At 40.8% G+C, this 26,185-nt stretch overlaps 1 protein-coding gene across 9 annotated transcripts in view; it reads left to right on the top strand.

The window, feature by feature from the left end:
- The window catches only part of LOC146431079 (protocadherin alpha-C1-like), a 157,125-nt gene that overhangs the window by 118,273 nt on the left and 12,667 nt on the right, over positions 1 to 26,185 (top strand). For all 9 annotated transcript variants that reach the window (XM_085073320.1, XM_085073318.1, XM_085073321.1 and 6 more), the window contains exons 2-3: positions 972 to 1,030; positions 3,163 to 3,251. In XM_085073320.1, the coding sequence (XP_084929446.1) occupies positions 972 to 1,030; positions 3,163 to 3,251 (148 nt within the window). The remainder of the gene's footprint in view (positions 1 to 971; positions 1,031 to 3,162; positions 3,252 to 26,185) is intronic.

Genomic DNA, 26,185 nt, shown 5'->3' with positions numbered 1-26,185 from the left:
ATTTGTGTGTTTGGCACTGTGCAAGACACATCAGGAATGAATGTAGTCCATTACATTTTTGGATGTAAGTTCTGTCTTTGAATTCCAGTGCCTGAACTTAAGCACTCACTACACTATCACCTACAGAATAATGTTTCTTGTATCTTGAGGAATAACCTTGGTATGTCCTTAGGGCTTAGTTTTAAGGGACCTGAGCTTGCACTCACTGGCTGTAGTTGAAAATTATAGTGGCAGTCCCCTGACAATGCAAAAACTATTTTCTGGAGCAATTTTTGATCAACAGAGGATTTCTTAATTATCTCCTTATTTAGCAAGTCATGCTGCAGCACATCAGCATATGCTGAGGTTTGTTGGTCAAAAGGTATTGCTGGCTATTTTCCCCTTCTACCTCTAATGCCCTCTCATGAATATGGAGAATCTAATAGGTTTTGGTATTATGAACATGTCTGTCCTTAATGAAAGACTTGCTGCAGTCTGCAAATCTGCTACCATCCATTGCAGTCCTCTGCAGTACACTGAATTCCAGCAGAACCCTCACTGCCCCACAAGTCCCCCTCACAGGGAGCTACATTTACACACCTCATGCAGAACCTATTCACTGATGAATTCGAGTTTCCTCACCTTATCAGGTAAACAGACAACATACTCTCTGGATTTATGGTGTTGGGTTTTTATCCTATGCCCAAAATGTTGCTGAATGTAAGAAATAACTTTCCACCAGTTTGCAGCATTAAACGTTGCTCCACAGAGATCATCTCTAGCCAAAGGCCTTGGCATGCAGACAAGTTTATCACAGAGACACTCCCTGTGTGCCCATTTGCAAGTTTCTTTAGGTTTGTAGGAAGATTTGGCAATTCACAAAAAATGAGTAGATCCATATAGATTTTTCTGACAAAATTAGCCAGGTGCATATGATTTTTATCCTATTTTATTGGCACTAACAGTGTTGTCCTGGGCTTTTGTTTCCACAGCCAAAACACCCCAATCCGGACTGGCGCTACTCTGCGTCCCTGAGGGCAGGAATGCAAAGGTATGTCTGGTGTTTCTCCAGGGAAGGGGAATGCTGTCCTTTTCCTCTGTGAAAGGGACAAAGTTTGGTTCCTCTGATGCCTTAGACTGATGATATCTATGCTGATATGGAAAGCACCTGAGTTCTGCTGCTGTCACTTCCAATCTCCAAGCACTGCAGATTCAGTCTGACTTGCATCTTATGCTGTTATTGCCCTGCTGTAGAGCTGAGCTTTTCTTCCTTTTTACACTCTGCTTTTGTATCCACTGACAGTCAAGGCATAATAGTTCCAATTATTGAATCATTTAATTGTCATTACATACCTTTTGTTTATTTTAAATCTCCCTGCAATCACCAGTGTTGATGTTTCAGTAGGCAGTCTGCATTTCCATCTTCTTTTTCTCATTACCATAAAAGTAGCTGTTCCTGCAGCAGGTTTATTAACCACATGGTGCAATCAAGAAGATTAGTACAGTTGAAAGGACTTTTTGAAGATATGAGATGGATTTTCAAAGAAGGTAAAGTGAGGCTTTTGTCCAAATCTCTTTAGACATCTTTGAAAATCCACTGCCTAATATCACAAGCAGTCTCTGCTATAATTTTCTGCTCAGTACGCTTGGAAAAAGAGAATTATACCAAAATTTTTTCTGCAGAGCCTAAATCAAATGGTATTTTTGCTCTCCTGAGCAGATTAGAAAACTGGTTCTATATTCAGGTGTAATCTGATGTGATTAATAAGATTCCCTTACAGGTTTAGCTGCAGTTATAGGCTGCAGTCATTCCTAGTGGCATCACAAAGCACAGGATGGTATGAGTTTCTCAAAATTGTTGCTGCAGTGGTACTGTACCTTTATCCATTATCCACAGGGCTGAAAAGTCTTCATAAGGGTGAAGTCCTAAATTCAGAGTCACACTGTGCTTCCTGTGGGTGTGACACAGAGTGACTCCCAACTGACTTTGAGATTCTGTGTAAAAAGGAATCTAAACCTCAAGGACCAAAAGCAAAGGAAGGCAGAGCAAGCTTGACTTTGTGGCCTATTGGGCAAGCTGTTTTCTTTCTTTTATATTCCTGCTGTGACTTTTAATTTATTTTGTAATCCATAACTGCAAAATCAATGAACAGTCTAGGAGCAGGATCCTGAAGAAGGAATTCTGCCTACCTGAGCACCTTATCTGCTGGTCCTGAGTCAGGCATGCTCTTGTGGAACCACATTCCTTTCTATACAAAGTTCAAGATCTTGTCTGAAGCTACTTGAACAATTAATCAAAAGTAAGAACTTATTTAAAACAATTCATCCCACAAGGAGGGGAGCCAATAGAACCTTTCTGGGAAATTGTACATTTTTCTGCTCTCACATCAGCAGCCCCATCCTTACCTGAAATCTCAGGTTCTGAGCCTGAGTGCCCTGCCCAGCTGATGAATTTCATAAAATGCTGATTTTTCATAAAACTTGTAGGATTTGCTATCCTTGACATCTGCCACATTTGGTTGAAACTGCCCACTAAGTTCAGCTGGAAGTGTGAAAGCAGAGACAGGGACACAGTCATGGAATCCTGGTTCTCTTAAGGAACTGCATATAAATAATATGCTTACTTTTGTATTAAAAATAGCAGATTTTTTTTCTTTTCCTTCTATGTAAGGTGCAAATTGGTGCTTTCAATGCTCAGTGCTCATGATGTGACACTGTGAAATTTGCTGTATTCGCTTTTGCATTTGAGAAAATGTATTTCTCACCCTGAATTGCTCATGAGAAGAATGCAGTAACCCAGGAAGGTGGGATCTGTTAAAATATCATAGTGACAGAAACTCAGAACTAACTTCTTCAACTTTTCAATCATTTGCTTAATGTTGCTACATCCTTATAGAAAAGATGTGTAACTTCCTTAGTGACTCCTAGTCAATGAGAACAAAGTGTCCTGCAGAGGAGTTTGTTTTAGAAGTTATGCCACAACTGGGTTTTAGTAAATAGTAAAAGGTATTTTTGCAAGTCAAAACAGTTGCTTCTCATGCTGCCAACATCAGGAAATACTGTAGGAGTAGTTGCACAGTGATAAATAGTTATGAACTTTGAAGAGTAGCAGGAAGGGGAAATGCTGTGAAGTCCAGGGCAGAAGGGAACTGTATAATCCAACTGTGATATTTGCTTATCCAGTGCTGTGCATATGGAGGAGGCAGGAGTCCTGCGTGGAGGACCAGCAGGGCCTGATCAGCAGTGGCCAACAGTCTCCAGTGCTACAGGAGGTAAGGATGTGAAAATCCACAATATTTGTGAAGAACTAACGTTAACTGCAGTAGATCTCCCAATGCTTCTGCTTAATTTTTCCTCTATTTAGTCTCTGAGTGAAGACCCTCAGATGAGCTCAGCTGGTCAGAACATGGTGCTAATAACCCCAATGCTGTGGGTTCAACCTCTCTATGAGATATGAGCTATTCAGTTAAGAGCTGGACTTGATGATCCTTGTGGGTCCTTTCCAACTCAGAATATTCTGTGATGTGGATATAAAGCTCTTGTAAATTAATCCGTGAAATCTGAATAGAGTGGAACAATAAAGCATAAAATACATCTTTTTCTTTACTCAGTCTCAGATGAGCACTGGAGATAAGAGTCCTTGATCCCAGCTTTCACCCTGCTTTTGGAGGTTACTGGTTTGTGTAATGGAATAATGGAATAATGGTTCAGTTCTGATGTGTGTATTCAGGTGTGTGTATTCTAGAGCTGATTTGCCCTCCATTTCAAAAGAACAGTAAAACTGGGGTAGGAGCTTATCAGTTTTCCTTTTGTTATTTTTACAAAGCCAGTAAGTCTCTTTGAATGTCTCTTCTCATTTTACTTTTCTGTGGTGAAATCAGACCTAATTTTTTTGCTAGCTGTTTTCATTCGCTAATACACTATGATGGAAATGAAAATGTTATTTATTTGTCAAAATAAATTACAAAAAGCATGGTTTAGGATGTAGCTTCATTTACTCTGTCACTGACTGATGGCTTCACAGCAGTCAGTAAGAACTGGCAGAAGGTTCTCATGGAATTTAGAAAAAAAATCGCCTGTATGTTTTGCAGTGCAGACAAAAAACATATCCTCACTTTTGATTTTGGAGCAGAAATAATAAAGAGACACAGAGAAGCAGTCAGTTACTGTTTTCAATCATGTCCAAACTAAACTGTAAACTTATTGATGCTCATGTTACAGAGGCAGCTCAAATGCTTGGAAGTGGGGTCTCCAGCAGAAATGATAGTTACTTTGTTTCATCTTTTTTTGGTGTGAACCTTTCTTTGTACTTAAATGGGAATTTCACCTGGATAAAGCACTGAGGAACAACTTGAGCATTTCTAATCACAGTTACAACATCCACAAATTAACGGTGCCCAGCAAAACCTACACTGATGTTGCAGAAGGGTTGCTTACAGGAACAGATTTGGAAATGAATTTAATATATAATGGGTCCTTGGGCTATGATCTCCTGGGGCTTGTGTGCCCTTCCTTCTGTTGCAGCCTTTGCAGAATATGAAGGGTGTGTGACTGTTGAGCTTGCATTTGAAAATGTCACCACGAGTACACTCTAACCTTTGCAAGGGGTTCCCTCAGGCTTTTAGCTGCACTAATCATCCTTGACTGAGCACTCAGTGTATTGCCTGATACCAAGTTCAATACGGATACAAACATTGTCCCAGATGTTTGCTTGCTGCTGCTGCCAATTTCCAAGCAGCTGAATCTAAGTGCAAAGGTAGGATGGTTCTGTCATCTGAGGAGGTCCATTGACATTTAGGTCCCAGAGCCCTGTTCCTTTAGCTGGAGTCCTGTTTGCTATTCTGTTTTGAGTTTTATCATTTTAAACTTACTTTGGGAACCTGAACATCTCTTTGTTTGAGCAGCAGTAACCCTTGGCTCTTACTGCTGCTTCCTTCCATGGCTGGGCAGTGAGGCACTTGTGCAATGAATGCATTCCTGCACAAAGAAGATTATTTTGTTTTGTCTTTGTCCACTCCCAAGGGATTAGTGACCCTGATATTACATTAATTAGACCTTTTTTTTTTTTTTTTTGCAGTGGGTTTCAGATAACATTCTTCTCCTCTCATTGTAACCAAAAGCTAGAGATATCCCTGATCCTTAATAGCAAATAGGTGTTTGATGGAGAAATCTTAGGATTAATGGTTGTGTTAGCTTTTGTAGCCTCAATACATCACCTGTGCAGCAAATTACTCCCACTGGTTTAGGATCCTGCCTATAGTTTCCCACAGATACTTCTTTCAGTGCTTTTTTTTTTCTGGTTTAAGTTCAAGGCCTGTACTGTAATAAGAAGTCAAGTGTTAAAGTTGACTTCTCAAGTTATTTCCTAATATATAGCTGAACTTGAACATCATCATACGTTTTTCAGCAAATATGTGTTGCCCAAGCAAAACCTGGTCCTTATTTGACTGGCAGCATTCCTGTTGACTTTATAGCATATTTCATCCATGCAAGGGACAGTGAATCTGGATGTGGCATTTTTTAATTGTGTTTGCATCTTTTTATGCACCAGTCCCACAGATTGTAGGTTTGCAGTCAGGAAACTCCATGCAAGGTGGGACAAGAAAGCCCAAACTCCCTCTGGCATTGAGTTTAGCTCTCTGGAGCATCTTGTTAGTCCCCACATGCTATATAGTGAGTTCAGGGAAGTTCAGATTTCTGGTTTCTGCTCTATGTCCTTTGACAGTTTTGGCAGTTCTGTCCAACTATAGGTGACCACAAATCTGAGTGAACTCTGTTTTTCTGATAACTACTACAGGATAAATGGAGCTTGATTGGTAAAAATGGTGGGAGCTCATAACAGAAACTAAGATGAACAGAAATTTTGCTCCAGACATAAAACACTGAAGATTTCTGAATAAGTCAGACCTATGAATAATTCAGAGCTTAGAGTCAGTAGGCATTAGACAAATCTCTGCGCTGCTGGTTCCAATCTACAAAACAGAACTGGTGTAATGTAAATGCTTCACAAAAACAGCCTAAAGATGCTTTCATAGCACATGTAAGACTCAGGAGAACAATAAGGATTTGTGATGAAAAACAGTCATGAGAAATTTCAAACCCTGTATTCAATGTAGTCTTTATATGATTGTAGCAAGTAAAGCACTGGGCCACACACCCTGTGTAGAGAGGGGAAAATAAAATACTCCCATTCAGATAACTCTGTAAAAGATGAAAGGGTCTCATGATAAAATCTGCATCTGAAATTTTTAAGTGTGTGGGTGGAGCTGTGGGTGAAATACTGGCATCTCTGAAGTCCATGTCAAATAGCCCATGGATTTTCAGGAAATTAGTATTTCAGTGTCTACCCTTTACAAATATGCACAAGGGACTGAATTAAGATTGCCTAGGCAAATGCCACCCTAAAACACACTAATTTTGTACTTCTGATTTTGCAGTGGTAACATTCTTCTAAATATATCTGGTATTCCTTTCTATTTCCTCAGGGAAGTACCTGGGCAGGAGAGGTGGTAGCCCTGTTTTTTAAAGCTCCAACAGGTCTATATCCTTCCTGTGCTGGGGGCCCAGAGCTGGATGCAGTGCAATTATTTTAACAGATCCTGCAGTGCCTGGGCTCTCCCCAGGATGGGAGGGCAGCAGACAGATCATCATGGACTGACTGGGAGCACTGCAGGAAGAAATTCCTTCCTGTGAGGGGGGTGAGACCCTGGCACAGGTGGCCCAGAGAAGCTGTGGCTGCCCCAGCCCTTTCAGGGAAGTGTTCAAGGCCAGGCTGGGCAGGGCTTGGAGCAACCTGGGATGGTGGAAGATGTCCCATGGCAGGGGGTGGAACAAGATGATATTTAAGGTCCCTTTATACAAAGATGTACAAAGCTCTTTGCATCCCATCACCCCAAGTCTGACTCTTTCAGCATGTGATCTCTGAAGTTCATGTGGCTCACAGCTTTCCTGGTTTTATGTAGTTTTTCCTGCTGTTCCCTACTTCCTGCCTAACTGTGACCTTCTCACATGTGCCCTGCTAGCTAGGGGTATTCCTTGCCCATTACTCCTAGACTGCCCTGAGCTTATGCTGGGAGCTACAGTCTCTCTGGAATAGTTTTATATTGGTATCAGAGGATAGTTTCCTGCTGCAATCAGCTGGGATGCAGACCAGGTCTATTGATGTGGCATGAGATGTAGAATAAGTGATGAATTCTGAAAATTAAATGTGAAGCAACTGTAAATATGTCAAATAAGCAAAACAGTTTGAAAGGTAAAGTCAGTCTTGCTAGTGAGTTTTTTACTGCTGGTTTGGGGTAGGGTGTTGTGAACAGAATGACTGTGGGAAAACTGTGAAGAAAGGAGAGGGGTTCTTGTGTGGATTTTAAGAAAAATGTACAGGAATGGGTACATTTGATAGGGAAAGAAATATAATTAAGAATTATGATTATCTGCTGTTAGTTGTGGCATTCCCAGTTCTGTGTTTCACAGACTAATTTGGATGTCAAGCAAGTAAATCCAACTTGAATAACAATATTGTATCTGAAAGAGATACTGAGTTCCGATATATCAGTGTGAGAAGAGCCCAGATGAGATATGGGATGATAGTGTAAGGAGGAGAGAAACCTAAGGGCATGAAAGGGGACACCAGGAAAAATTGTGTATAGAAAGGTGAGCCACAGAGGATCTGGTAGAGAGAAACCTTTGGAAGAGATGCTAGAAGGTCTACAGGAGGCAAATAGCATTGGGAATGGCACTGTGTCGATTTTTAAGTGACTACTGAGCATAGGTCACTGGAAAGAAAATTGGCACACTGGGGTTGGGTAATAGATTGTCCTGAGTGTGACAGAAAGCTGCAATGCAGTTAGTTGTTCTTTTCATGGAAGAACCATTTGACATTGTCTGCATCTGTGAGTCCCTGTAACATCAGCACAGAAGGAATGAAGAGTATTTTTGGGGGGTTGTTGTCTCTCACTGTTGAGATATTATGACAGATATTATGAGCATGACAGATTTTTGCTGCTCTTCCTCTTTTTTTTCCTTCCTCAGTGGAGGATGGAGAGAAGCTGAACAAAGCAGTTTGAAGAAAACATTAGGACACTGCTCTTGAAACCAGGCAGGCATTACAGCAGAAGCTTTACAGGGTCCCACAGTACTGTCACAAAGCTCTTGGCCTCTGAATTAGTCTTCTAAAAATCCAGTTTAAAGAGAAAGAGGCCAAGAAAATATCTCAGAGAGTGATGAGATCTAAGTTACAGCATATTTCATGTTATATAGCTTTACACTGTGGCTGTAAGTGGAGGACAATTTCTCCCTAAATGTCAGTGAGTTTCTATTCTTCTTCAAATGACCTTCCTCATCTACAGGAAAAGGGTGTGATTAAGACTCATCAAGCAGTCACTGCAAAGAATGTGCAGGGGCTGAAAGTGCTGTTTCTTTGAGACTGTTAAAGGTTAATTTACAAATAACAGCAGAGGACACTGCTCTAGCTTAGCTTTAGCAGTTCATTGATTAAAGCTATAAAAGATAATAACTAATTAGCAACACAGAATACAAAACTGGCTTCCTGGTTTGTTGCAGAATGCTGCAGCTGTTTTAAATGGAAGGAGCTAGAAAATGCAGCCTGTGAATATCTATAACTTCTCTCTATTTCTTTAATTAATAACCAATTTTGTATGGAATTTCATAATTCCAGCTTTCAAAACCAGAGATACATACATCAGCCTTAAAATTCATACCCTTAGTGGTCTAAGAAACACTGTGATAATACGTGTAATATTTCACAGAATGAAGAGGGGAAATACATAACAGCCAAGTTACTTATGTTTCTCATGAAAATTAGTCTTCAAATCAGTGATTTAATAAATTCCCAAAATGAAGCTCCCAAGCAGTTCCTAAGACTACATAGGAAAGTATTACAGAGATTTGGTTTACAGCCTCTTGTATCATGGGAAAAATCATCCCCATAAAGCACACTAAAGTAATTATTTGAAGCTGCAGCATCTATCAGCTCAGTGGAGTCTGGAGAAGGAAATCATGCCAGCTTACTTGTGTAGCTGCAGTGCCACAACATTTACTGAAATAGAAATAATCTGCAAGGGCTATATGAGGCTAAATCCCTTACTTTTATTTTATGTTTAGATTTTGGTCATTGAATTCACAATGACCAAAATTCCAGCCAGTTGCAGAGACCTTCAATATGATGTACAGTTTTGCCCTTACTCCCAGAACATTTTATTCCCAGGACATTCCCTGCATACTTCCTGCTTTTTGGCTTTCCACTTCTGCTTACTCCATTTTCACTCCTTTTCTGTTGCCTATCTGGCTTGCCAAGTATGTACCTCTCTCTTTCTAATTTTTCTTGTTTATTCCTTTCATCTAATAACTTTGGTCTCTTCCTGCTGTCCACTGTTTCCCCTCTGTATTGTTACTTCAGGAACGTTGAAATGTAGGTCACCAGCTTGGCCCCACATCACCTTTTCAATATTTCATACTGAACTAAGAATTTTCAGGGGTAAATGCTTCTCATTTTGACAGCCTGATGGAAGCTGGAGAGGACTGAGAATTTCAAATGTTGCTTGAACTGAAGAAAAGGATTTTGAAAGCAAAAGGATTTTTTTCAAAAGAACATGTCAAAAATACGTATTTTTATGACAAATGCAGCTTGACATACTGATCATTATTTTTTAAAAGCTGATTACTGTTATGACCAGGAACTCATCTACTTCACCCCATCCAAACTGTGGTTGAACCAGCACTTTGGGCTTTCAATATTTCGAGTCAGGACTGGGTAAATAAATAGGTTAGTTTAGATTTCTGTTCAGCCAAGTGAGCAAAGAGAGGAGGGGATGATAGATGATATTATACAGAAACTGCAGTCATGACTTGGCTAAAGTTAAATTTACTTTCTGTTAATTTATTTTCCTCTTAGCTGCAAAACCCTCATGACTGACCTGAAATAGTGTTTGTGATCTTTATCAAGGGGTCCATTATTTTTCAGCAGAGTGTACCAAGCAAATGAGATGACATGGCTGAGAGATTTAATAGCATGTAATACCTTAGTCCTTGAAGGCTCAGTGTAATGAAAAAAAGAAAGGACTCATCAGAATTTGGAAAGGCTAATGCTGGAAATTTCTAAATTATGTGGTCTCTTTGACTTGATATATTTGAATAAGACTTTGTGTTAATTTTGACTGTCAAAGGGAATGGTCTCAGAAGAGTTTATGTCTTCATGTACTAAGGCAAATTCTTGATTTCACCTGCTGCAAATATTTGTGAGAAGAATTTACCTTTCTCATTCAGCCCAGAATGCAGAATGCATTTGTGCATCTCATCATTTAGTCCAGTCCATGTGTGAGTGCATCTTCCATTTGGATTGGGGCCACATTGCTCCCTGACTGGAGCCCATTGTTGAATTTTCCCAGCTGGAGAGGAAGTCCAACTTCTGATCCCCACATGGAGTGATTGTTTCAATGCAGGTTTTTTTAAGGGTGGACTGATAGCTCCAGCTGAGATGTTGATAACACAGGCAACCTGCAAAATTCCTGGAACCAGGAATGAAATAGGAGTAAAGGGGGCAAAAATCTATAGGTTTTCTGTGACTGAGCAATATGAAAAAAGTCTTCTGAAACTGTGGACAAAAGCTGCTGCAGCTCCAGACTTCATCATTTTAAGAACTGATAAAGAGATTTTGCATAAGCAGTTTATCTGGCTAGAATTTCTATGTTTAGGCACTAGGAGAAAGTTTAATAGCAATAACTCCTTGTCTACTTAATTCATCCTTTCCTGTAACAATCTTTTTGCTCCTGCAAAATGGAGGTTAAATTTGCACTTAAAAAATGAAAATAATTCTCACAACTGAGCAAAAAAATAAAAGGGGGAGGGCAAATGTAGCATTTGCCAGATGATGTGATTAGTTCTTAGACATCTGGTAGGAAATTATTCTATAAATATAATAAAGTTGGATTTTCAAATCTAAGCAACTTTTTCACTGTCCATTGCTTTAGGCATGTGGTTCTTTGTGATCTTGGTAACGATACCAGGGAGTTTGCCTTGTCTGCCAACTGTAATATTTTGTAGCTACACAGAAGACAAGGATTTTGATTTCCGTCTTTATTATTTTCTCAGCAGTTTCAATAAATAGATTGAAAAAAAATCACTCCCTTGCCGCTGTACTACCTTGGGTTGTGATCTTGTCAGAACTTATAAACTAAACAAGTGTTTATCTGGTCACTACTTCAGGGAATTGATGGTAATCAAATTGTTTCCACTTGAGGTTACAGCTGCATTATTTTTTCCCTGTTGTGCCTCGCTTTTGTGTGCATGGTTTGGGGGTTGTTTTTTATCCCTTTCCCTACTGCTGTGGGCTTAATTTTATTCCATTTAGATTTTTTTAAAAAAAGAAAATATACTCAAGTAAATGTTAAGACAACCTATGACATTTATGATCCCAAATGAATTTCAACCCTGTTGACGTCTTGCAAGATATAATTCACTATCTGATAGAAAATAGATGGATAAAATAAGGATATTTCTAAGTAATTCTAAGGACTTCTGATCTGGAATGTGTTTGTATTGTGAGTGATGGAAGAAGAAAAGAGGTTGAGGGAGTCCAGACCACTCTGTGATATTGAATCTTCACTTAATGGATGTCTGCCTGTGTGCAGCACTTTGCTGTACACAAGGGTCATAAATGTATTTTTCATGTGTTTATTTTTGAAACCAGGCATTGCTTCAGCGTCTGTTGTTAATGTTGTAGTGTGGCAGTGCCTCTCAGGTCAGATGGTGCTACACAAAGCCCATACAAATAGCAAAAGACAAGCCTTGCCTTAAGGAACTTGCCACTGACATGAGCAGGGCAGACAAAGTCTGGGAACACAAGGGAAAGAACATGTTTATTATCCTGGTTTAAAAAGAGGGAAAAAAAAGTACGGAAAAAATAAAATTATTCTTATCACAGATTGTTCTGTGGGGCTGTTGATCAGCATCCACCTGGCCCAAAATGCTCTCACTGCAGCAGGAGTAGCAAAGAATAATAGCATCGTGAGGCAGTTTTTGGGGTTCTCCTTCCCTGCTCCTTCCCAACCTGCTGAGCCATGGAGAGTCCATTAGGTCAGGACTTCTTGAACCCTGTGCAATTATGGTTTCAGCCCTCCTGTTTCACTGCAGTGCTTACAGGCCCTTTGCTGTGAAGTCTGACCTCTAGCAGCTCCCAAGCCCTGCTTTTAAAGAGGCAAGCAGAGGCTGCTCCATTTCCTCTGGGCCATGGGAGAGAGACTTTTTACAAGAGCATGGAGTGACAGGACAAGGGGGAATTGCTTCACAAGGACAGAGAATAGGTTTAGGTTGGATATTGGGAAGAAATTCCTTCCTGTGAGGGTGGTGAGGCTCTGGCACAGGCTGCCCAGGGAAATTGTGAATCCCCATCCTTGGAAGTGTTTAAGGCCAGGTTGGATGGGCCTTGGAGACACCTGGTGTAGTGGGAGGTGTCTCTACCCATGGCAGGGAGGTTAGAACAAGATGGGCATTAAGGCCTCTTCCAACCCAAGCCATTCCATGATTCTGTAATTGTGTTTCTCTCTTTTGAACCTCTCTGATCTCTTGGCCATACCCTTGTTTTGTTGACACTCCAGAACAGAACAGAACAGGTCTACACAAGGCAGAGAAAGAAATATGTGCATGTTTTTGCAGCACACATTCTGATTATTTATGTAACATTGACCTAGAGATGCTGCTTTTACTTCAAGAGCTAAACCCTGAACTCATTCGGTCATTACTTGTGTGCACTTGGAGGGTGTAATGAGAGATGTAAAACAGCAACAGCAGCACGCCAAGGCATCCCCTTCATTATGGGGATTTAATTCTCAGAAAATCAAGGTTCTGGCTGTGGAGGAAATGAATCTGAATGCAGCTTCTCTGCTCTTGTCTTATGTAATTACAATCAGCCATCCCTAAAAGCATCCCCTCTTAGCATGCACACGCAACTAGCAAAATAAATGGGTTGATTAAGAAGCAAAAAAAATCACATCACAAACCCTTTGTGGTCTTGTGGAAATTATTCCAATGTGTTTATGCTGAGAAAAAGAGTGTGCTGCTCCTGTTTGCACAGGTAGATAGAACAGGTTCAGAGAGCACAAGGGAGCCTTGGTGCAGCCTGAATGTCCCCTCACAGCCTGGACTGCTGGGGTCACATACCCAGAGGTGACCAGAACAATACAGTTACCAGCAGCAGCTCATCCCACAGCAAAGCTATCAAGGAGACTGGAGGTAGAACAAACTCACTGATGGTGGTTTGAATATGAGGAAATTGAATTGCTTATATTTTCATTGAGTTGGTTACTAGGAACAGGACAAGTTCTTCAGAAGAATGAGGGTATGTAGTGACAAGATAAGGGGGATTTGCTTCAAGCTCAAAGACAGTAGGTTTAGGATGGATGTTAGGAAGAAGTTCTTCTTGTGAGGGTGCTCAGGCCCTGGCACAGGATGCCCAGAGAAGCTGTGGCTGCCCCTGGATCCCTGGAAGTTTCCAAGGCCAGGTTGGACAGGGTTGGAAGGTGCCCCTGCCATGGCTGGGGTTTGGAACTAAGTGCATTTAAGGTCCCTTTCAACCCAAGCCTTTCTGTAATTTGCTGTTAGTGTCCCAGTTCTGTCTCATGCCTACCTCACATGACTTCTTTTTGGGCTATTCTGAAAAGGAGATTTTTAAAAAGCAAGATTTGCTTCCTTACAAGCCAATCCTGTGCCGATGGATTCACAGCCTCTCTTGTGGTGTGTGTTCTGTCCTGTAGCACAGAGTGAGGTGGGAACTGAGGGGCTGCAAAGGGAGTTCGAGCTCCGTTTATAGGTCAGACCTCAGGTGGATAATACTGAAGCACATGGAAAACAGGCTGCTGTCCTGGCTGGGAGTGGCACTAATTAGATACCTAATTGTGCAGCTAATCTCCTTAGGCTCACTTAGACAATTAAGGGCAAGAGAGGTCCTGTGCCCTTCCCTCTCTGCATTTATCCCTGTGGTTACTGGAGCTGGCCAAGGGATTTTGCCTTAGGTTATGCCTTTTTATCCTGTAACCACACCTCCCTGCCCTAGTGCCTGGTCCTTCGGATAGCTTGTTCTAGCTAAATTATTCAAACCCTGAAAAAAGAAACAGCTAGTTATTTCCAAGATGCAAGCGCAGATCTTCAAGGAATTTCAGCAGTTTTCACATGCAGACTTTTAATGCATTGAGAAGCACTTGAAAATCCAGAAGCCAGGCTGTGTTCATAACCAATCAGGAAAGCCTTGAGCCTTCTTTGGTTCCCTTGATTAAATTTTCTGATATTTTTGTTTCACGTAATCACTTGAATATGGTAGCTGAGTTTAAATGAAGAATGGTGTAAGAGAGAATAAAATGAGATAAGTTTTGAATAAAGGCAGTGAGTGAAAAATAGCAAAATAAATTTAAAATGTTATCAAAGTACTGAAAAATGCAGAATGAACAATTCCTCACCCAGCTTTTCTTCAGACTTTGCCTTAGACCTTACAACTTTGCTTTTAAGAACCAAAATTCAAACTCGAGTTTTCTTTACCAAGGGACATCACACATTAAAAACATCTTGGGATTTGCAGTCGCAAAGTACATTTTTCTCCCTCCTGATCTCTGCTTTTCACTATCTCGTGCTGTACTTGTGATCCAGTATGCTCCCAGGAGCAAGACACTGTCATTTTAGTGGTAAAACAACTTGCACACCCATAGTGGTGGTTAAGTGGTCACAATTAATAACTACAGCAGCTGAATTGTCCACACTGTACCATTTTGAGCTGCTCCTGTTGTCATCTCTGACAATATCAGCAGACAGACTGTAATGGTAACAGTGTCCTTTGCAAATGCCTGGAGTCAAATGTCTTCAGTCACGTGTAGAGGATAAATTCTCACAAAAAAAATCTGTGACTGCAGCATGCATAGACTGTCAGCAAGAGGAGTGGGCCAGCACCACCCTGCTGATCCGGTTTCCAGATGATTTGTTCTCTCTAGTTACCATGCATAATGTCATCTCTTCACGGTGAAAATTACCTGTTCTCGGTAAATTATTATCTTGCTGCAAATTTATGCTAAGTAGGTAGCAGAGTCTCCCACGTGTGTAGCTGGAAACCAAAGAATTAAAATAAATTAATAACATTAGTGTCAGATTAGCTGCTTCATTTATTCCCAGACTTCAGTTAGGAGAAATAAAGCACCACAATGAACATCACCTCTTGCTTTTAATTGAACCTATTTTCTGTGGGGCAAGAAAGGTGACAGAGTTTATCAAGGACCACACACACTGGTGACTGCTCTGGTCTGCCTTTTCCCCTCTGAAGAGTGCAGGTGCAGATTACAGTAAAACTATTTTCAGCAGTGAAATCTGGAGACAGAACAAAGCACATTTCTGTTGTTCCCCTCTGTAAGTCAGTACATCCATCCTGGTGCACAGGCTTTCAAACTGCCGCTGAACCTACCCAAAAGACCTGTAAATGGGAAAGAGAACTGCTTACTTCTGGGCTGGCAGGCAAAGTAATTTGGTGATCTTAATCCAGTTCCCTGCTGGCAACTTGCCACCTGGGAGAAAACACTATCACAACTGAGACTAATTGGCAGCCCTAGCAGGGAGGCCAGTGGGTCATGCAGACTAAATCCATGCAGGTCAACTTCTGATCTTCTCTGAGGCATGTTGGCTAGACAGCATGATGGGGAGCTCGGGGCATTTCTGCCAGCTTTGTAGCTGTTCTTAGTGGAAAATATATTCCCAGCCATAAGTACTGATGCTCCGAGTGTTTATTTCTTTATGCATTTTTGTGAATCTGGAAATTATATGTCAAATGTAATTTTAAAAGCTTAGTCCTCATCAAGGTCTAGAATTAACCTTGTTTTCTTGCCTGGTTTTTCTCCTTTTACCATTCACAGATGGCAAGTATTTGTAACAGACATTGTAGGAGCTGCATCTGGGTCCTTCATAGCTATGATGTGAGGTCAGCTCTGGCTTTGATCTTCTTTGATGATAGCTTGATTGTAATCTGCAGAGTCTCCTTTCCATTTGTTCATTTCCCCTGACTAATTTGATTAAATACTAGCTTAAGAGCTCTTCATCATTTTTTCATGTGGAATGAAAAATCATCAGAGGATGGAATGTAGGTAAAAGTAAAATGTAGGTGTTACTGATCTACCAGTCAGCCTAAGATTGCACTTTATTTGTGCATTAAAGGAGAGGAGGCAGTTAAAGACTCTGAAGTCTCTCTCTGAGAAGAGCTGAAGCAACCCTGTAACTGGTGCTCAGTATAAAATCACTGCTGAATTGGCCTTCAGAGTTGCTAGGAAACCAAAATAAAATCCCCAGTCTGTAACGCACAGATATTATGAGCATGACAGATTTTTGCTGCTCTTCCTCTTTTTTTTCCCTTCCTCAGTGGAGGATGGAGAGAAGCTGCACAAAGCAGTTTGAAGCTGATTTCTGTGCTGATGTCCGTGGTCCTACCTGCAAGTAATTTTAATTTTTGAAAAGAGCTGTGTTTCAACTTTAGGAAGAGCTTGCATGCATTTCAGGGAGGTTATGTGTACTAAATGAATGAGCTTTATCTAGTTTTCTATCCACTTTTACCTGTCTAAGTCTATCCCTGGAAGTGTTTAAGGCCAGGTTGGATTGAGCTTGGTGCATCCAACCTGGTGTGTGGTGGAGGTGTCCCTGCCCACAGCATGGATCTGGAATGAGATGAGATTTAAGGTCCCTTCTAATTGAGGCTGTTGTATGAAACCTTGGGACTTTTTGTTTTGCTTTTTCTTCTAGTTCTTGCCATATATTCCAGTCCTCTATCAAATCAGCGTTGTTTCTCCTCTGACTATAGAATTAGCTGGTTCAGAGAACTGCTCTGCCTGAAGAGGTTTGTGCAGGCTCGATTTTCAACTCAATTAGCTGCTGCTGAGAGCTCAGAATGGCACAAAAGGGGTTAGGGATACCACAGACCAAATGCAGGGAACTGCATGCTCAGAACAAAGGACTGCTGTGCTTGTAGAGAATCAGACTTGTGAACACAAGGCAGAAAGAGGAAACAAGAACTGATCATGTAGAGTTGATCAGAACAGATAATGAAAAGCAAAGAAAGATAAGGACTTTCATTATCTGAGTAAGTAAAACACAAACAATGAAAGAGATACTATGTCTAGGGAATAATAAAGCTTTTGATAAGGAGGTTGAGAAGTATGGAAACCCACTAAAAATTATTTCTTCTGAAATATGTTTGGTCTGAAGTGTATTTATGGACTAGAATGTTGACTAGAAATCTGCTTGAAGAATATAGAACTCCAGCTCTGCATACATCCATTTTAGAAATTACAGATCAAAGCAGGTGAGTTATAGCTGTGCTGTAACAACAAGTTAGACAAGTAAGAAACTAAAAATCAGGAAAAGAACCAGAAGATGAGTTTTTGGTTGAGCATTAGTCTCCTGTGGTATCAGTGATAACATCCCAGTTGGTCACATGAACTTTGTGAGCTCAAGCAAATTCTGGTGGAGGGAAGTGATGTGTTACATTTAATTTGTCATTTTCATGGACAGGTAATTAAAGAGATCTGCTGAACTGTGTTCACCAAGTTAATTTTTCACTATTATTTGAGCAGCCTTATCATCACTACTGGAAATACTGTATTGTAGGTGGAAGTGAAAATACCCAGACCCATGAGTTCTCAGTTAAGGCTATAACCTTTGCCCTGTGCTGGGAAAGACAAGCAGTGAAACTGAGTGTGGGAACAGATTTACTCTAAGTCTGGATCCAGCAGCCATCCAGTCTGAAACAAACCAGGTGCAAGAATCCACCTGGTAATGTGGAAATGTAGGATGAAGACGACACCTATGGTATGATTTGCAGACCCCAACAGCCACAGCAGATATCCTCCCCACAAAGGGCTGCCAGGCATTCAGCTGCCATCTGGCCAGCCTGATCAATGACCAATTCCATTTCAGATGGATTGTGCTGCCAGCTGCAATACAATCAGCAATGCTGATAAGCAGCACTACTAGATTGGAGAACATGACCCAATGGTGTATTAATGCTCAATGGCTGGTGGGCAATTGCAGGCTGTTGGGGAGAAACCCACTAGCCATGAGACTCTGTTACTTGGAATTCATCATTGTAGGCAGAGTCACTCTTGCATGGGGCTGCAGTGCTGCCTGAGCATATTCACAAGAGAGAAGGGAGAAGTCATTTGTGTTCTTCCTCCCCTTCCCAAACCCTCTAAGGATTTGTTTCTAAGAGCAAGCTGAGGTCAAAACAGAGCCCACTGTTCATGAAACTAGTGAAATGCAAATGGCCATCAGATGCAGTGGTACCACTGTAAAAAGAACAGTGAAGGAAGGAAATTGTTATATTCATTACAATTAGAAAAGCAAATCCACAACTAAATAATTATTTACAGATTTGTGGGTAAGCTGAGAATCTTCATTGACAGCCCATTGATAAAAATTGTCAGCTATTTGCACCGTCTGAGGACAAAGTGACCTGCCCAAGGCAGTATTTCATGACTGTGGTGCAAGGACTCTGTTCTGTCAGACAGAACCAGCTGTCCGCCTTTGCCTCAGCTTTTGGGAGGCCTTTCTGGGAGTAAGAGCTTAAGGGTATTCGTGCTTGAAAGAAAGGTTTTATTGATATATGCAGACAATAGAGGAATTCCAAGACATCTGAATAGCACCCAGTGGCACAGAATTGCCATTTATTGGGAAAGATAGCAAGCCTAGAGAAAAACCCTTGTATATGATACCCTAGAAATGGGTGTAGGGGATTTGTAGCCAACTGGAGTCCTGCAAATGAGTGAAAATCTTCCATGAATGTTGATCTAGTGCTTTCCATGGAAAGTGAGGCTGCTCAAGCAAGTGGTTGTTCTTTCATTACATGAGCTAACCAGTCATCATCTTACCTGCACCTGCTCCTGTTAAAACACTAAACTGCTGAGGTTGTGGTCAGGAGACTTAATTGGAGATCCCAATTATCTGTATAGTTTTAAATTTTATTTTTAGCTCAATCATCCAACCTAGTTGATGTCTTTCCCAAATGATATACAGTGCCTAGAAAGCCAAGGATTTTTTTTTCTTTTTTTTTTCCCAAACATTTCATCAGTCTTTCATACTACTGCCTGGGCTTTAGGAAACATGCTGATGGATTCTGGCAAAAGTGGACAAGATTGCATTGGACTCTACTGTTAATATACAGCCTGAGAATTAGAGAAAAACTGTAATTAAATATTTGCTCTGCCATCTTGAGTTCATGGCAATAACCCTTCCTTTGAGCTGTGCAAAGCATTATGCTTGAGAAGATCCTTGAAAAGTAGTTGTTACCAACCCCATGTACAGAGCTCAGCAGTTAAAGATCATCTAATTTTTAAAAAATTAAACTTCTTGTTTGTTTTCTCTACATCATTAGAGTTATGATTATTTTTTTGTTCTTTACCCCCTTGCCAAGGTTTTTCTAAAGCCATAGGGATTATAGATGTGATTTTGTTTAATTCTGTGATTATGTAATGCTGGAGCAGCTTTTGAGCCTTCAAAAACTCCAGCAGCCATCATGTAGCATGCACAAAATGAGAAAACTGGGCCCTTTGCTCTTCAGAGTAATTACTGGTAAAAAGTGGGGCTGTGTTAATTCTGTGGTATTCATTTTTGTGAACACTTTGTGACTTTTGGAAGCACAACTACTCACTTCCTGTGTTTAATTTATTAATCACTTTCTGTGATTAATAGTTAAGGTCAGCTCAGATACTCAGTGTATTACTCTTAGAACTAGCAAGTAAGTTCCTTGTGGAGCAGAGCCTTTCTGCTCTGTGTACAAAGTCCTACTTTCAGGGGAACTGAGGAGACAAGAGATAATTGTGGTTTGAATGGCCTTAATTTGATCTGCAAAGAGGCAGCTGTTGCAGGTTTTTTTCCATACAGAAGCTGTGATCTGAGACTGTGCAATTCTCATGGCAAATATGACAGATATACAACGTGAATTAAGGTAAGTGGAACATTTGGATGTTGAGGAAAATTTAGTATTTGTGAAAGGAAGCAAATTGTTGCACCTGGCAGTGAGGTTTGCTGTTTGCTGCAGAGAAGAGATGCTGCGAAGAAATTCTACCTCCTTTGCAGACCTGCTTCATGTGTGACCTGGAAGAGTCCAGGCTAGCAGCCACTGGCTAGTTCTTATTTAAGTGTTGATAAGCCTTTTTGCTCTGCTGAGGGTGACACCACCACTTGACAGAGACTCATCCCTTCCCAACACGTGGGCTGGGAGGAATAAAGCACATCAGATTCTGGAATCTGGAGGTGAAAGCTACCTTTTTGAAAGCAAACCATTGCTTTTGAAAAGCAATTCACCTCTGCTTTTGAAAGCAAACCATGATTTGCTAATAACTTTAGCAAATCATGCTAATAACGAAAGTTTTTGAAATACAGACAGTGTCACACAGCTGGGTTTTCAGAATCACTCCAACACACCTTTATGCTGAGACAACAATTAGAATGTACAGAGTTTCCAGATGAGAATGTCACTGCCTAATCGGGAGAAACGTATTCAGGTCAAGTGCCAGATACAGTTATGCAGGATAACAGTGTTGGTCCACACAGCCTTTAGGGAAGCTGCATAATCCTGGAATACTGAAAAAGAATCCAGAATGTGGTGCACAGTTTTGAAGGAAGCCATCAGAAGATATTTTTCTGTCTTGCAGACCATGATTATCGATTACTCAGTCCTGTGATTCTCAGACACAAGCTCTTCATTGACTGGAATTAGATTTATGAAGGCAGTTGCTTTCTCTGCAGCATGTTCTGTTTGTCACAGATGCCTGGGTAAGGGAAAGCACCTGTTATTAAATGCATGGTGGTGTAGAGAACAGGATGGATAAACAGACCATGAAATTGCATTGGGTCAGTCCTACGCTGCCAATCCCAAACAGTCAAAACTTAAGCCTCAAGTGACTTCCTTTTCTTTGTTTTCTGGTGCATTAGCAGCCAAAATTCACTTTTTATTATTTTTATTTTTATTTTTATTTTTATTTTTATTTTTATTTTTATTTTTATATTTATTTTTTGTATATCCATGTGAAACCTGAGATTCTCACAGACCTACTGATACTTAAATGAAGTGACCTGGCAGGATGAATGGGTATGACATGATTCCACATTGCAAAGACTGGAGACACAAAAATCCCACATGGAGTTTTCTACCCCACATGGGTAGAAAAAACTACAGGAGAAAATCCAGGCTGCAACTTATGCTCTTTCATTATTTAATTGCAAGGGAATTTAACAGCAAGGGAACAAGCTTGATTCCTTTCTCTGTTTGTCAGACTATGGTAGCATCACCTGCCCAGCATTTTTCTATCTTAATGTACTTTTTCTTACTGAACCCAAAGCAGAATTACCTGGAGGAGCAGCAGAAAAATTGCAGGAGAGGCTTGTGATAGTGTGAGGATTAGGAGGCAGGAAATGGGTGATTCATTCCGGCTTCTGAAGAACAGCATGAAATCAAAGCTGCAGGCAGGAGTGGGATGGATATTTGGGAGGAGTATGAACTGATTCCTCAGTTATTTATAGAGGGGGAAGAGTGGGTTTTGCCTTAAGAGACCTCTGCAGGTTTGGGTGCAGTTGCAGACATATTTGTGCAAACAGGAGATTTTGGGTGGAAACATTCCCACTGTGGCCTTGGATTAATGAGTTTATCTCAGCTTCTTCAGTAAAGGTGAAGCCACCCCACCTGACATCACTGGGTATATTTTAGTGGAAGTCTGAAGAGACCAGCTGAGCAATTAACACAGCATTTTCAGTAGTTGCAAACAGTTGTTTTGTTGTCATATTTTTGGCTTTCCCTCTCACTTATTTTTTTAACTTGTGTTTGTATCTCTGAAAAACAGACACCAAGGGAAAGCTCTGGTCCCTGCATAAAAACCCCAAAGAGAACAAAGACATCATAATTAAATTTTGTTAATTGATTCTCAGGTACTAAAAACTATATGGCTCATACCAGTAGAACCATAGAATCATAGAATGGTTTGGGTGGAAGGGACCTTAAAGATCATCTTGTTTCACCCCCTGCCATGGCAGGGACACTTTCCACTAGCCCAGGCTGCTCCAAGCCCTGTCCAACCTGGCCCTGGACACTGCCAGGGATCCAGGGGCAGCCACAGCTTCTCTGGGCACCCTGTGCCAGGGCCTCACCACGCTCACAGGGAAGAATTTCCCCTGTAACCTGAATTTCCCCTATTTCAGTTTGAATCCCTTCACCCTTGTCCCATCCCTACAGTTTCTGATGAAGAGTCCCTCTCTGGTATTTGCTGTTGAGCCTAAATGTTTGTCCTCTCTCCAGGTATTGTCCCTGCCTGAAGACTGACACTTTAAGCTTTGAGCAATTGGCAGATCTGCTCAAGCACAGGGATAAAAATCTGTTTGTCTGTTCACTGAGTTGTTTCGCTTGAGATGCAAATTGGATGATTGCTGAGGCAAAAAGGGTCCATAGCTGCTTGTGGAAGATCTGCAGGCATGATTATCTTGTTTTTGCAAGAAGAGGTATTAAATATTCGGGCTAGTTTCAGGGAATATGCACACATGTTTTTGAATATCAAATTGTGTGCCTCCCTGGTGAGTAGAATGAACTAGATCAACCACAGCCTTTCAAAGCATCCTTTTGCTGTCCTCCCTCCTCGTACAGAGTATATGTGCTTTGACTGCACTTCCTCGAGCCTCGAAGCTGCTGCTGAAATCCCAGCCACTGAGCAGCTGCGTGTATGCTTGAATGAAGTGTGTGCTATTCCATGTGTCAGCAGGAAGAGATAAAAATAGAGCTTTTCTCTCTCCTTGTTGTCGTGCTCTGTGTTTCCGCTGGCTACCCCGAGCTATTTCTTCCTCAAGTCTGGTGTAAAGGGAATACATTTAAGTGATGTTTGGTGCTGCAGTTGGGGATCATAGAGAGCACATGAAGCAATTTAAGGGTTGCAGCCATTTACACCTAGTGCTTAGTGGGGCAAAGCATATCAAGATTATTGAATGGCAGCTCTTGCTGCTGTCCAGGCAACTGGCATTGTGCTGCAGAAGTTACTTCTTTTTCCCTTCTCTTTCCAGTGAAGGAATATATTGAAATAGCTGAAAAAAATCCCTTTTTATGGAACTGTCAGGTTGCTCAGTCTGAGGATGAAGCACTTGTTACTTTGTGCTCCCCTTCCAACATATGCTGGTCTCACACCTTTGCAATGCAGAGTTGCCAACTCATACATCAAAGCTGGGACATGACTACACAGTTCAAGAAAGACAAGGAGCCCCTGGAGAGAGCCCAGGGGAGGCCATAAAGATGATGAGGGGTCTGGAGCATCACTCTTGTAATGAGAGACTGCAGGAGCTGGGCCTGTTTAGTCTAGAGAAGGCTGAGAGGGGATCTCATTAATGCATATAAATATCTCCAAGGGGTGTCAGAGGATGGTGGCAGACTGTTTCAGTGGTGCCCAGTGACAGGACAAGGAGTAATGGCCATAAACTAAACCATGAAAAGTTCCATCTCAGCATGAGGAAGAACTCCTTCACACTGAGGGTGGCAGAGCAATGGAGCAGCTGCCCGGGGGAGGTGTGGATTCTCCCCCTCTGGAGACATTCCAAACCCACCTGGACACATTCCTGTGTCACCTGCTCCAGGTGGCCCTGCCTTGGCAGGGGGTTGGAATGGGTGATCCCAGAAGTCCCTTCCAATCCTAACAACTCTGTCATTCTGTGGTAATATCCATTCAGCTACTGTTCCAGGTACAGAGTTGATAATGTAAGAAGCCCATTCCCCCATGACCTGACCTGGCAGTGGTGGAGCTGAAAAAGATGCTGGGAAAATAGACTCTGATGTGTAAAATTCAGAAGTCAGTCACCTCCTCAAAAATTGCAGGAACTCAAAACAAATGACCCAGTTTTATATTAACATGGACATATATAATACACACAATTACAACAGGAAAATGAAAGTCTAAAGTTTAACTAGGTGTTAAAATAGTTTAAAAATATTCTACATGTAGATTCCACCAGATGGTAAATTAAAATTCCTTTTGAAGTGAAGGATTCAAGAAGAAATAACATCACCTCTTAGCCTTTATGAACACTAAAGTCTTTTAAATGTTTCTATTCTTTGACAGTTTGTCCTAGTTACCTGAGCATATGACATATTTCCTGGAAGGAAAATAACTATGCTATCAATCCAGATACACTCTGTCCTTGATTTTTTTCCCCTGCCTCTTCATTTAAAAGAATCACAACTATAAGAAATTTAATCAGGGTAGGATTTTTCCTAAGTCAGCCCCCATTATACAATAATGTGGAAACAAAGTTAATTTCCCCTTCTTTGCTCTCAGATACCCATTTTACATCCATTACAATCTATGTGTAATAATTAGTTTCCCATATTTTATCTTCCTGTTCATTTCACGCCAGTTCTTCCATTTTTAATATTTCCTTCAGAGAAGTGAAATGGCAGGAATATTAAATAAATAAGTTTCTGATATGTTACTACAACTATTTGAGCCTTTCTTGAGAGTTCATTAGCAAATGAGCAGTTCCTGCATATAATGTAAAGCATCATTTTATGTGGAAGGGCAAGTCTGAGCCATTTCTCCAATTGTTCCATTGAGGGAACAATTCTTGGCTTAAACCCTGACTGGGGCTGTAAAACTAAAATAAAAATATTGAAATACAAAGCATATAATTTACTAACCCTTACACTGGGATTGTGAGTCTCTATTCTGAGAAGGTTATAGTGAACAAAAATCAGCTGAGATAGGTCTACCCACTTTTTGTATGTTAAGCTTCAAACAGCCTCCCAGACTTAATATTTACCATCAGATGAATATTTAAGACAGTGTATTAGAAGAGAAAAGACACAAAGGCAGCTGCAACTGTTAGAGTGCCTTTTGCAATGTGCTGCCATCCATTTTGAGCAACTGCCAAATTTGATCTTAGCTCTACTTAGATAACCATGTCTTAGTATTCCCTTATTGTGTATTAGCCACCCTCAAGTTATCTTTTTGTTAGGTTTATTTTATTTCAGTATTGTATAGCCTTTACAGCACATCACCTGGCAACTCATGATTTCAGTTTGTGTGACCAAGCAGAATGAAGTACTGAGCAAGTGAGAAGCTTCATAAACACATTTAAATGAGATTTTAACAATCTTCCAGAGCTGGGGTTTGATATTTGATAGGTTGGCATGCAGAATGACACCTACACAAATCCCTTGAAAACCTCATTCTTCATATGGCTGAATTTCAACAGGACACCTTTAGCTGCAGCAGAGGACAGACAGGTAGAAGGTTTGGCTCCATGATCCAGCAGGTCCAGACTTCCAGAGCAGTCAGGCTGGTTCATCTTATCAGCACCAGAAGGGTTAAAGGCCCAGGTGATTCTCAATGATCTTAACACCTGGATTTACCTACAACCTAAGGAAAAACTCTCCAAGTGTGAACCTTGCAAGCACTAGAAAGAGCAAACCTATTTCTGCAGTAGGAGAAGGGATGTGGGGAGCCTTTGCAAGGTCACCTCCATTTTCTTCTCTAAGATGTTTAAAGGAATCTGAAAAAGAGAGAAATTATGTAGTGTGCTTATCCAGGGGGCTTATCATATTGTATTAGCACTTACTCATCACATTTAATTAAGATTCCTTTTTAACTGATGTGGAATATTATTAGCTCCATTCATCCCATATCAGTAAAAAGGAATAATAATAGGATGTGATCCTAACAGGAGATGATAGGAAGCTGCTAATGTGACATATATATTGTGGAAGGGAAAGAGTGCTGTGACTGCCAGAGTCTGTTTTGAGGCCTTTGATGTCTTCAGTTTTGCAGCCCCATTTTGTGGAAGGTATTGCAGTGACAGACATCTTTCAGGGCAGGTTGCTGGCTAACAGCCACGTTGGGGAGAATCAAAATAGACATTGGTTAGTATTTAGGTAATTGGCTTTCAGAGGAGAAGTTTGCAGAGGTTTAGTGATAAACTAGTCAAAGTAGGTCAGCTAAAGGATTTTGTAGGTCTAAATTAATTTTATGTACCTGTATATAGTTTACTTTCAGTATTATGAAATCAGCTGGGGATAACAAAATCAAACTAAACTGAACATTAATAGTACCCTTTCTTCCCCTTTATGATGCAGATAGAGAAAAAGCCAGTTTCAGGTTTCATCCATAAAATAGATGAATATAAAATTATCCCTTTATTTGAAATCAGAGCC

Source organism: Lichenostomus cassidix, chromosome 13, assembly GCF_008360975.1.
Source record: "Lichenostomus cassidix isolate B80296 chromosome 13, HeHo_3.0, whole genome shotgun sequence".
NCBI lineage: Eukaryota > Metazoa > Chordata > Aves > Passeriformes > Meliphagidae > Lichenostomus > Lichenostomus cassidix.
The sequence above is the reverse complement of the archived record's forward strand: the minus strand, read 5'-3'. Positions and strand labels throughout refer to the sequence as shown.